This window comes from Nilaparvata lugens, chromosome 3, assembly GCF_014356525.2.
Source record: "Nilaparvata lugens isolate BPH chromosome 3, ASM1435652v1, whole genome shotgun sequence".
NCBI lineage: Eukaryota > Metazoa > Arthropoda > Insecta > Hemiptera > Delphacidae > Nilaparvata > Nilaparvata lugens.
In genome coordinates, this window is record NC_052506.1 from 77,629,464 (window position 1) to 77,642,965 (window position 13,502).

At 35.2% G+C, this 13,502-nt stretch overlaps 1 protein-coding gene across 1 annotated transcript in view; it reads right to left on the reverse strand.

Annotated features, from left to right (window-relative positions):
* LOC111044138 (kinetochore-associated protein 1) overlaps positions 1 to 13,502 on the reverse strand; it is a 75,348-nt gene that overhangs the window by 40,614 nt on the left and 21,232 nt on the right. Inside the window, exons 11-14 of the mRNA XM_039422900.1 lie at positions 12,345 to 12,517; positions 8,481 to 8,642; positions 6,846 to 6,919; positions 5,243 to 5,410 (exon numbers count right to left, since the gene is read on the reverse strand). Coding sequence (XP_039278834.1) covers positions 5,243 to 5,410; positions 6,846 to 6,919; positions 8,481 to 8,642; positions 12,345 to 12,517 — 577 coding nt within the window. The remainder of the gene's footprint in view (positions 1 to 5,242; positions 5,411 to 6,845; positions 6,920 to 8,480; positions 8,643 to 12,344; positions 12,518 to 13,502) is intronic.

The window sequence follows — 13,502 nt, forward strand, 5'->3', positions numbered from 1 at the left end:
TTGGTCTGTGTGTGTGTATGTGTGTATGTCTGTGAACACGATAACTCTATTTCTAATTAACCGATTGACTTGAAATTTTAAACTTAAGGTCCTTATACCATGAGGATTCAACAATAAGAAATTCAATATGGCGGAAAAAATGGCGGATAAATACTAAAAACCCATGTTTTTCACAGTTTTCTCGAAAACGGCTCTAACGATTTTCTTAAAATTTATACCATAGGTAGATATTTATAAGCCATATTAACTGACATGAGTCTCATTTCTGGGAAAATTGCAGGAGCTCCGTAATATTCTTGAGAAAAATGGCGGATAATTACTAAAAAACCATGTTATTCACGGTTTCTCGAAAACAGCTCTAACGATTTTCTTCAAATTTATACCATGAATAGCTATTTATGAGCCCTATCAACTGACATGAGTCTCATTTCTTGGAAAATTGCAGGAACTCTGTAATATTCTTGAGAAAAATGGCGGATAGTTACTAAAAAACCATGTTTTTCACGATTTTCTCAAAAATGACTTGACCGATTTATTTCAAATTCATACCCTGTATAGTTATTTATCAGCTCTATCAACTGGTACGAGTCTATTTCCTGGGAAACTAATGGGGTCCACCCCATCCTTGAGAAATGGACTTTGTAAACTGACATGAGTTTTTTGTCCTTCTCGTGCATGAGGTAGGTAGGTAGAGCAGTTTATGAAAAGAACACATAGTTGAGATATTTCATCTGTAGAACAGCTATTTTGACGACTTTTGAAAAATCATCGAATTTCACAATTTACAAAAAGGAAAAAGTACTCTGAAAACAATTATATTTGAACTTATACAGTAGTCTGATCGTAGTTTCAAATATGTTGCCGCCAATTGTCATTATTTTATTCCCCTAAATTATTCACGTTTAAGAATGAGGATTACAGTTCAATGAGCAAGGAAAGTTGTGTGAGTGTACCACACCAGATTTTTTTTTACTGTTTTATACTTGAAATAAGCTGACAAATCGATTGAAACCAGAAATTAATGTGAAATCTACTGGGCCAACAGTCTTCAGTTACACCCTTAGACCATGAAAACCTTAAGGTGCGTACACATATACGCGTCTCCAACAACCTCCGCGCACGCTACGCCTTCGCTCCGCAATCGCTCCGATCATGAACGTTACGGGAGATGGGGAGATGTTAGCTCTTCTCGCGTTCCACTCTTGCTCCCCGGTCGATCATCAATCGATCTGCTCGAGTGACGTTCGATTGCGGAGCAGAGCGAAAGTGTGTACGCACCTTTATGATTGCACCAGGGGAACTGTTATCAGTACATTAAAAAGCATTTAAAAAAGTATAGGCTAACCTAAAATTATAGGAAGAGTACATTTCTTCAATAAATTAATTGCAATGAGGAATTCACGGTATTTTCCCGGTTAGTAAAATCATGATGGATTCAAGGTTCTCCCGGTAGGTGGCCACCCAGATAAAGGAATCTATTCATTCGAAAAGGATGTTCCACTATTTATTTATTGAGACAACAGCTTGATGTGTCCCCTCCATAAATACAGTAATAAAAATCGAAGTACAATGGAAATACTATCTATAATACAAGGAGCGGCAGCAAAACTTCCTTTTTACTTTCCTTGCCTATTACCATAGGTAAGGAAAGTATTGCTTTCCAAAAAAATTAAGGTACCCTAATTTCAAGTTTTCTATACGTTTCAAGGTCCCCTGAGTCCAAAAACATGATTTTTGGGTGTTGGTTCTGTGTGTGTATGTGTGTGTGGGTGTGTGTGTGTGTCTGTGAACACGATAACTCCATTCCTAATTAACCGATTGACATGACATTTTAAACTTAAGGTCCTTATACCACGAGGATCCGACAATAAGAAATTCAATAAAATTGAATTCAAAATGGCGGAAAAAATGGCAGATAACTACTAAAAAACCACGTTTTTCACCGTTTTCTCAAAAACAGCTCTAACGATTTTCTTCAAATTTATACCATGAATAGCTATTTATAAGCCCTATCAACTAACACGAGTCTCATTTCTGGGAAAATTACAGGAGCTCCGTAATATTCTTGAGAAAAATGGCGGATAGTCACTAAAAAACCATGTTTTTCACGGTTTTCTCGAAAACTGCTTCAACAATTTTCTTCAAATTTATACCATGGATAGCTATTTATAAGCCCTATCAACTGACACGAGTCTCATTTCTGGGAAAATTGCAGGAGCTCCGTAATATTCTTAAGAAAAATTGCGGATAATTACTAAAAATCCATGATTTTCACGATTTTCTCAAAAATGACGACCGATTTTTTTCAAATTCATACCCTGTATACTTATTTATCAGCTCTATCAACTGGCATGAGTCTCCTTTCTGAGAAACTAATGGGGGGTCTACCCCATCCTTGAGAAATGAACTTTGTAACCTCCTTCTCGTGCATGAGGTAGGTAGGTAGAGCAGTTCATAAAAAGAACACATAGTCGAGATATTTCATCTGTAGAACAGCTGTTTTGACGATTTTAAAAAAAATCATCGAATTTCACAATTCACACAAAGGAAAAAGTACTCTGAAAACAATTATATATACACACATACAGAAGTCTGATCGTAGTTTTAAATATGTTGCAGCCAATCGTCATTATGTTATTCCCCTAAATTAAATGAGCAAGGAAAGTTGTGTGAGTGTACCAAACCAGATTTTTTTAAATGCTTACTGTTCAGTTAGTTGATGACATAGCGGAATACTAGTTGGCACTCTCCAGAGTAAAGGTTTCAAACTTTTATTCTTGCACAATTCAGTCGCCATTATGCATTATAAACAGCGAGCAGCTTGCATTCGCCGTTGAGGCCTACTTTTCGAGCGGCTGTTCAGTGGTTGCAGCACAGCGCGCCTTTCGGAATAGCCCCAATGACCCGTGTTCCAGGCCGGAAATCGATTGTTTTGTGGATTACTACATTTAAAAATCTGGTGAGGTACACTCACACAACTTTCCTTGCTCATTGAACTGTAAGCCTCATTCTTAAACGAGAATAATTTAGGGGAATAACATAATGACGATTGGGGGCAACATATTTGAAACTACGATCAGACAACTGTATATGTGTATATATAATTGTTTCCAGAGTATTTTTTCCTTTGTGTAAATTGTGAAATTCGTTGTTTTTTTTTAAAAGTCGTCAAAACAGCTGTTCTATAGATGAAATATCTTGACTATGACTGTGTTCTTTTTATAAACTGCTCTACCTACCTACCTCTTGCACGAGAAGGAGGTTACAAAGTCCATTTCTCAAGGATGGGGTGGGCCCCCCTCCCAGGAAGGAAACTCATGTCAGTTGATAGAAATGATAAATAACTATACAGGGTATGAATTTGAATAAAATTGGTCAAGTCATTTTTTAGAAAATCGTGAAAAACATGGTTTTTTAGTAATCATCCGCAATTTTTCTTAAGAATATTACGGAGCTCCTGCACGCAAATATGTGTCTCTCCTTGGACTTTCCGATCGTTGTGTGAGGAGGATTCTTCACAAAGACCTTCATTTCTATCCATACAAAATGTATATCATAAAAAAATGGTGTTTTGAAAGAATACTTCCCAGAATGACTTATCTCAATTATAGGCGATTTCCAATGGCCGGTTCGATCTCCTGATTTTTTTTCTGTGGGGTTTTTTGAGATCCCATGTCTATGTGAACCGTCTGAAGACCCTCCAAGATTTGAAAAAAACTACATGCAGGTGGAAATTGCCAAAATTACGATTGCAATAATTGAAAGGCTGATATTAAATATTATTGTATAGTGAGGTCCACGTTATAATGGCAGTGTTTGATTAGCAATGGTATTGCTATCCTTGTTTATCATTCAACAAAGCGGACAGCGCTATCTCTTTCTTGCTTTGTTATGTTGCCAGATTGTTTTTTAACAATGTAGAAATAGAATTAATTAACAAAATACTTCATCTTAATTATGAAAATTCGTTATGAAATTATTGAAAAATATAAATTCTTGCTTGATAAAAAATAATTGTTTATTTTAAACGAGAATGAACAGTTAATATTAGATCAAAAACCTGTATCAACTAACGTCTATAGAAGGCAGTGACAAGACAAAGGATCGGCAACGTTTTTCTCCTATCTTTCTCCACTGCCATTATAACGTGGACCTCACTATAGAAATAGGTACTCTCAGTGCATCCTGAGTGGGGAACATAACCTTCATGATATACTCTTCAAAACTGCATGGAACAAAACTTTATTTACATACTTACATTTTGGAAAAAGAATAAAACTTTTATGAGTCTTACAATGCGTTTCATCAAGTTTTGAAAAATCTGGTGTGGCGCACTCACATAACTTTCCTTGCCGTTATAAGAATTGATCACCTGACGCTAGTGTTCACGCGCATCTCAAGTCTTACTATTCAAAGATCCAAGCCAGCTGGTGACAAGACAATAACGCTGGAGACACACAAAGTATGCTATCTTTTCATAGTGAATGATTTGACAGAATCAACAGTTGCCAACAGTTTGCAATTGAAATAATAACATTTTCTCGAATTTTGAGCTTAATTAATTTTAAGGTGAAAATGTTACTGAACATTAATATTGTAGAGATTTTCATGCTCAATCTTTTCCACTCGAATTTTTTTGTTTAAATTGTATCTGAAGCCTGATAATTGGGAATCTAAAATCAAACTTTACATAGATGAGGCGGAGCTCCTGGAATTGATGGAGCTTATCAATGACTATTATAAATTTGATCAAAATCGTTGGAGAAAATCGCAAAAAACCCTGTTTTCGTCAACATTTTCACCATTTTATCTGCCATCTTGAATTGCATTTGATCTATATTGTTCGTGTCGGATCCTCATATTGTAAGTACCTTAAGTTCCAAATTTCAAGTTATTCCGCTAATTGGGAGATGAGATATCGTGTGCACAGACGCACATACACTCATACACACACACACACACACACACACACACACACACACACACACACACACACACACACACACCAATACCCAAAAACACTTTTTTGGACTCATTGGACCTTGAAACGTATAGAAATTTAGAAATTGGGGTACCTTAATTTTTTTGGAAAGCAATACTTTCCTTACCTATGGTAATAGGGTAAGGAAAGTAAAAAAAGGAGATTATGATCCCGCACTCTGTATAACATTTGAATTGCAATTAAAAGGTACAAATTTGCTTCCTTTAGAATAGTGAAGAAGTGGAATTAGAATTTACTCACGATGTCAACATGAGGAGCTCGATTGCCGGCAGGGGTTTCGGTGGCCAGTTTGGTATTAGACGACAAACAACAGTACAAATCGGTGACAACTTGAAGAGCAACAGTGTTGTGTTCCATCTGCCTCAGACCGTTCACTGCCGATTCTACACAACTTGCTATATCGTTCACCTGCAATTACAAAAATCGTCAAACAAATAGTGTTTAAATAGAGAATGTTCTGAAAAAAGGTGCCCATAAGTGAGTGTGTGGTTCCTCACGTCAAAAGAAGGAAAAAGTACTAAATAACATAGGTCCGAAAATGCTTGGTTACCAAGTTATACAGGTAGAACTACCAACAGAACTTGTAGAAAATTTAAATTTGAAGAGAAAAATGTAAAATAAGTCTATAGTAGACAAACACAACCTTTGAAAAAATAATCCTAATTACATACAAAACTCATGAAAAATACAAAGTCTGTTAAGCTCTCTTTCCATGCGTATTGTAATATGTAATTAGGATTATTTTTTAAATGTTGCGTTTGTCTATTATAGACTTATTTTACATCTTTCTCTTTAAAATTAAATTTTCTACTACTTCTGTAAAAAAATAAGTTGTGTTTATTGCACATTTAACATAGTAAATATGCTTCAAACCTTAAAGGAACATGTTTTTCGGGACAAGTTTCGCATATTTCGTCACATATCTTAAAAATTACTGTAGCTACAGGTCTGGAAACGGTTTTATTCAATTTTACAGTTCATTTTCACATGAATTACGCTAAATTAACAGCCAAAAAATACCCGTAGGGCTTCATTTTAGCAGGGCAACTGAAATTCAGACGAAATCTTTCACCATGTATAACTTGGTAACTAAGCATTTTCGGAGCTATGTTAATTGGAACTTTTTTTCTTCTTTTGATGTGAGGAATCACGCCCTGACTTTGACTTTGGGCACCTTTCTTCAGAACATCCTGTATGAAACGGTCCACCTTTTATTTATTTATTACATCAATAGAAAAAAATACAACATATGAAGGCTTACAGCTTTATGCTAAAACAAGCTTCAGTGAAAATTGATTGGTTAAGCTGCGTTTACACCAAAGTTAATAACAAAATGTTTATTTTTCCGTCCTTAGAGATTCTATTAGATTGAACATAACTTAGCATACACATGATGTGCATATGTGTTTGTCAAGTTCCGTTCAATCTAATAGAATCTATAAGGACGGAAAAATAAACATTTAGTCAATAACTTTGATGTAAGCGCAGCTTTACTCTAAATAATTTAGAAATACGAAAAAATTAGTGAAATAACAATAAACAAGCATTTTAAATGGAAATTACAACAAAATAGACTACCTGAAATAAGTAGGTAGTAAACCTAGAAAGAAAATAAATTCAAAATTAAAATGTTTATGGTCTGCAAAGCATCTAGAATTATTTAAGATTACATTTTTCACTCAACAATGACCGTTTGATGATATGGATTGTCATCTTAGGTCCATATGGGCTCATGAAGTTAGTTAACACATCACTATCTGCCGCTAATGAGATTACACAAAAATAAAAAATAATTGAAGAGCCGATTTTTTGTACAACGTAAAAAGTATAATGAGAAATTTACCGTTAGGTTTGAAGTAGGCATCACAGTATTTCTGAAAATCCGATGCACTGTTCTATTCCTGGAGCCCTCGGCACCTGCAACAATTTTTGATATAATTTTATTTTACCATAATTGAAGGATAATAGGATATTGAGAGTTCCATAATATACTATAATCATTATAGATTTAAAAATCAACACAGTTCAATGCACATATCGAAACACAGCTCAATTACATAAAACCATAGAGAAAAAATCTGATGTGGCGCACTCACACAACTTTCCTTGCCGTTATGAAAATTGATCAACTGACTCTAGTGTTCACGCGCATCCCAAGTCTACTATTCTAAGATCTAAGCCAGCTGGTGACAGGACAATAAGGCTGCAGGCACACGAAGTCTGCTATCTCTTCATAGTGAATGATTTAACAGTTGCCAAACGTTTGCAATAATTTAATAATCTTATTTTTTCGAAATTTGAGCTTCTTTTCAATTTAAGGTGAAAATGTTAATAAACATTAATTGTAGAGATTTTCATGCTCAATCTTTTCCACTTGAAAATTTCCGTTTAAATTATATCTGAGACCTGATAATTGAGAATCTAAAATCAAACCTTGCATAGATGGGGCGAAGCTCCTGAAATTTTTACAGATATGGGACTTGTGGCAGTTGATATAGCTTATCAATGACTATTTTAGGTATGAATTTGATCAAAATCGTTGGAGCCATTTTCGAGAAAATCGCGAAAACCCCTGTTTTTGACAACATTTTCGCCATTTTAACCGCCATCTTAATTTGCATTTGATCGAAATTGTTCGTGTCGGATCCTTATAGTGTAAGGACCTTAAGTTCCAAATTTCAAGTCATTTCGTTAATTGGGAGATGAGATAACGTGTACACAGACACACATACACTCATACACACACACACACACACAGACCAATACCCAAAACCCAATTTTTAAACTCAGGGGACCTTGAAACGTATAGAAATTTAAAAATTGGGGTACTATTATTTCGTATTAGTATTTAGTATTATTTTTTCGGAAAGCAATACTTTCCTTACCTATGGTAATAGGGCAAGGAAAAAAATCAACACAGTTCAATGCATATCGAAACACAACTCAATTACAAAAAAAACATAGAAAAAAATCATAAGAAGATATCCCATGGTATGGGTCGTTCATGTTCCAAATTTGAAGCCGATTTATGTTAACTCAAGTCGATTACTCGTTTTTTATCAACTGAAGCCGTTTATCGTATATTATTCCTGTTGTTTTTTGGGTGAGAGTGTAAGAACGGCACAATATGAGAGACTACCAGCGTCACATAGCTTCACGGAAAAAATAGACTGGGATTATCGGCTTGAGTTAACATTGAAATGTGTAACATAAACGTCCTATACCACGGGATATCTTCTTATGCTATAATATTTTCTCTCTGGTATCACCACACATGATACAGTATCAACACAATATGATAAAGTATCAGCTCAACTTGATACACAACACCATGATTGATACAAAACTTTCTCACTTTGTGACTCTACAAACCATGGGATATCTTCTTATGCTATCTTTTCTCTATGTTGGTACGAAACAATGCATAAAGGATGTATTTTCAATACAGAATTTATTAGAAATTAATAACGAAACTCACAGGCGAACGAGGCATATTCTTTGAGAATAGAAGTGACCATTTCTGGTAGGAACTGGAAAAGACGTGTTGAAGGAATATCCTCTGAGAAAAATGAAACTTGGGGCTGACAACCGGTGATCAGATTCACCCAAATCGAAATTTCAACTGCCTGCAGAATGGTGACTGAAAATTAAACAATACAATCAAACTTTTAGAGAACATCAATAAAAAAATATATTGATGATGATGATGATAGAATATACAGAGTAACACAGAATAACGGGAACTTTTAAAAACGCCATAAAACATTAGTAGGAAGGGCAAAAATGTATTTTATTCAAACTAATGTAAAGTTCATCGATAGTAAAAAAATCGATAATACCTGTTTAGAAAATATCGATATGTAATATTGATAAGTTTGGATAATAAGTAGTACAATGCTAAAGTTAGTAGACAAAAGGTTGGTCACTTATCTATTGTATTTGAGTTGACATGCAATTGGAGTGGGGGAACTGCAGCCGTGACATAGGATGTAGCAAAGACCTTAAAGATGCATAGACTCACATGCAGCGCTAGTGTCGTACTTGGAATTGAAATCCGCCATTGAGGGGGCAACCCATAAGATTATCACATACCAATGCCATCAATGCCTTTGTGATCTATAGTATTACAAATAAATAATATATAATATCTCGTGCTAAAATACCCCAATGGCGGCCTTCAATTTCAAGTAAGAGCTATCATTGGGAAGGCATAGGCATTGTGGGTCTATATGTCTTTGGGCTGTAGTACAGGATAGGAAAAATATCGCGTTCTTGAAGTCATATGGTGACATATAGTCAAATTATATAACACAAACATTTTCTGACATGCAAGCTTTATGTTTCTGCTTTACAATATTAATTATTATCAAAACATTTGAATAATACAAGCATTTTGTCATTCTGTCTACTAATGTTGGTACAATGCAACTGAAGCATTCAAATGTCATGTGTTGATGGGTCAAATATATTTGTCATAATTCAAAAAAATCTACAAGCTAGTGAGCCAGAAATCTCCGGGCTGGAAAATTCGCTCACAATGCTGCTGATATTGTTATTATTATTATTATTACTGTTTTGTTATGTGACACTGTATATTCCCGTTGTCTTGTTAACTCAAGTCGACTACTGTCAACTGTTTTATTGGGGTGAGAGTGTAAGAACGGCACATTATGAGAGACTACCAGCGTCACATAGCTTCATGAACCACAAGTACTATCGGCCAAAGTTGCAACAAAAACGCCCTATACCATGGGATATCTTCTTAGGCCCAAGTTATACAAGCGCTAATGCCGTGGCGTTGGCAACGCTGAACCAAGTTATACACAGCTTTGTTGGCGCATATTATGGAAGAACCATTGCCTTGTTATCGCGACGCTAAAAACACCGCGATATTAGGCCCATTTTAGGCCTAATGCTATCTTTTTTCTGATAACACCACACATGATATAGTATGAACACAATATGATACAGTATCAGCTCAACTTGATACACAACACCATGATTTGATACAATACATCCAAACTTTGAATGAATTCTACAAACCATGGGATATCTTCTTATACTATCTTTTCGCTATGGTATTACCACACATGATACAATATCAACCCAGTATCAGCTCAACTTGATACACAACACCATAATTTGATACAATACGTCCAAACATTGAATGAATTCTACAAACCATGGGATATCTTCTTATGCTATCTTTTCGCTCTGGTATTACCACACATGATACAATATCAACCCAGAATGATACAGTATCATCTCAACTTGATACACAGCACATTCTCCTGCTTCAAAAAAGGCACTTATAGAGCAAGTTTGATGCTCACTGCAAGCCCATATTTCAACGTCTGGGCATCCACTGTGTATGGACTTATCATACTACCATCACTCTTGCACGTCAAAAAAATCTGGTGTGGCGCACTCACACAACTTTCCTTGCCGTTATGAAAATTGATCACCTGACGCTAGTGTTCACGCGCATCTCAAGTCTACTATTCAAAGATCTGAGCCAGCTGGTGACAGGAGACAGGACAATAACGCTGGAGATACACGAGGTCTGCTATCTCTTCATAATGAATGATTCAATAGAATCAACAGTTGCCAAAAGTTTGCAATTGAATAATCACATTTTCTCAAATTTCAAGCTTATTTTCAATTTTAGGTGAAAATGTTACTGGTCATTAATTGTAGAGATTTTCAAACTCAATCTTTTCCACTCAAAATTTTTCGTTTAAATTGTATTCAAAGCCTGATAATTGAGAATATAAAATCAAACTTTGCATAGATGGGGGCGGAGCTCCTGAAATTTTTACAGATATAGGACTTGTGGCAGTTGATATAGCTTATCAATGACTATTTTAGGTATGAATTTGATCAAAATCTATGGAGCCATTTTCGAGAAAATTGTTTTTGACAACATTTCCGCCATTTAAGCCGCCATCTTGGATTGCATTTGATCGAAGTTGTTCGTGTAGGATCCTTAAAGTGTAAGGACCTTAAGTTCCAAATTCCAAGTCATTCCATTGAATGGGAGATGAGATATCGTGTATACAGACACACAGACTAATACTTTTTGGACTCAGGGGACCTTGAAACGTATAGAAATTTAGAAATTGGGGTACCTTATTTTTTTTGGAAAGCTTTCCTTACCTATGGTAATAAGGCAAGGAAAGTAAAACACCAGTATACGTTCTCAAGAAGAGAGGAAGTGCACACCTACAATACTCGGGGAAGGACCAACTTGGATAAGTGCACACCTACAATACTCGGGGAAGGACCAACTTGGATGTTCCACTTCCACGCCGTCGACTGTCCAAGGTCAGGGATTGTTTTCCGGTGCTGGCAATCAAGATGTTCAACTGCCTGTCACACTCAGTGAAGGGGCGCTCACCTACCGCGTTCAAAAATACCCTATCAAGGTGGCTCATTGGGAGGAACTTCCATTCTTTGCAGGATTTTTTCAATGATGACTATGCTGGTCTGTGACGCCGCCGCCATCTATGTGTAAAATACAGTTTAAATTTTTGTCACAATCTATCCGGGGAAGCCTGGTCATCGATCACGATAATGGATATTGGACACAATACCATAATTTATACAAATACAAATAAATTTTATTTCCATTAATATACAAATAAACAATCTAATCAATAAAATGTACATAATATTCAAAAATACAATATATTAAATTTACTACAAATATAAATAAATTGAATTTTTCCCGAAATTAACCTACTCAACTATGGGAAACCCATGTTCTAGAGCAGGTGTAGTAGTAATACAATCAAATTTAGAGTGGGGGTGGAAATACATTGGGTGAGTGAGCTCACATATTGTTCGAAATTATGTTTTCTATATTATGTCTTCCAGTTGTTGTGATCCACTTTTTAACGGCGCATTTAAATTTTATTGAGTTTTCAATTATATTGATGTGTACAGGAAGTAAATTGTTGAGTTTTGGTGCTAGGTGGTTGAAGTGTTGTTGGTATGTTGCCTTCCTAGCCACGTTCGTGATAAGTAGGCTTCTATTTCTAGTGTTATGACAGTGGTTTCTGTTTTGAAAGCTTTCTGGGTTCTTGTGCAGTCTGCAAATAATTTGTAGGGAGTAGAGTTGTCTTGCGTCCATCACACCAAACTCATTGTAGAGCTGGTCTGATGGATAACGAGGTGGCTTCTGCTTGATGATTTTAATTATTAGTTTTTGCACTTTTATAAGGGGGTCGAGGTGAACGTAGTTTGTTCCTCCCCATCCTACAATTCCATAGATAAGCAACACTTTGAATGAATTCTACAAACTGTGAGATATCTTCTAACCTTTCTCTAAGGTGGTACTTACTGTCTGACGCGGATTCCAAACACATGCTTGACACGGTTTTCAAGAGTGAGGCGATTTCAAATGGCTTGGAGGTGTTGCACATGTACTTGGTAAGGTTGAAAATATGTTCCCCAACAAAATCCAACAATTTTGTGCACAATTTATGATCAATAGACCCTGAATCAACGAGATATCTGGAAATAAAGTCGAATGTATAATGATTATCCTCTGCAATAAAATAGTAACTCATGTTGATTGAACTTTAATAAATAGTTTTATTTGTTCATTTATACATTTACATAGATGAAGTAACTCAGATAGGCTACGGTACAATATAAAACAATGTCAGATAACATAAAACAACATAATCCCCCATAATCGGAGGCCATAATTCTAATGTGAATGAAACAGACCATAATATGCCATTAGCAGAATGTCAGTGGTAACTAAAGGATGGTTATAGGCCTGTATCATGTTCAAATTCAAATTATTTATTTGCATTTTCATTCATTTACATTATTTTTCACAACATTTAAAGAATTTCTACATTTTCAGCATACTCAATTCAACATGTTTGTTAATCAATAAATTATAAATTTAAAAATAAGAACAAATTTATTTTTATTCTGTGATACAAAGTATTCGTACGCTCAATCAAATCGTTTTTCTATTGTAGATTATAACAGTTGTTCATACTTTCAATATCAGTATGAAACTATAATACCTAATTCAATTTATTTGTGCTTCAAAAATACCCCTGGGGAAAGCTCGGGTCACCTGCTATAGTGATATCAACGTTATAATGGCAGTGGAGAAAGATAGGAGAAAAACGTTGCCGATCCTCTATCTTATCAATGCCTCATATAGACAGTAGCTGATACAGGTTTGATGATGTAATATTAACTGTTCATTCTCGTTTAAAATTATCAATCATATTTTATTACACAAGAAATTATATTTTTCAATAATTTCATAAAGCATTTTCATAACTAAGATGAAATATTTTGTTAATTAATTATTGAATCTACATTGTTAAAAGACGATCTGGCAACAGAGCAAAGCGAGAAAGAGATGGCGCTATCAGCTTTGTTGAATGATAGACAAGGATAGCAATACCATATAACGTGGACCTCACTATAGATTCAATTTATTTGTTCTTCAAACAGATCCTTGCGGAGC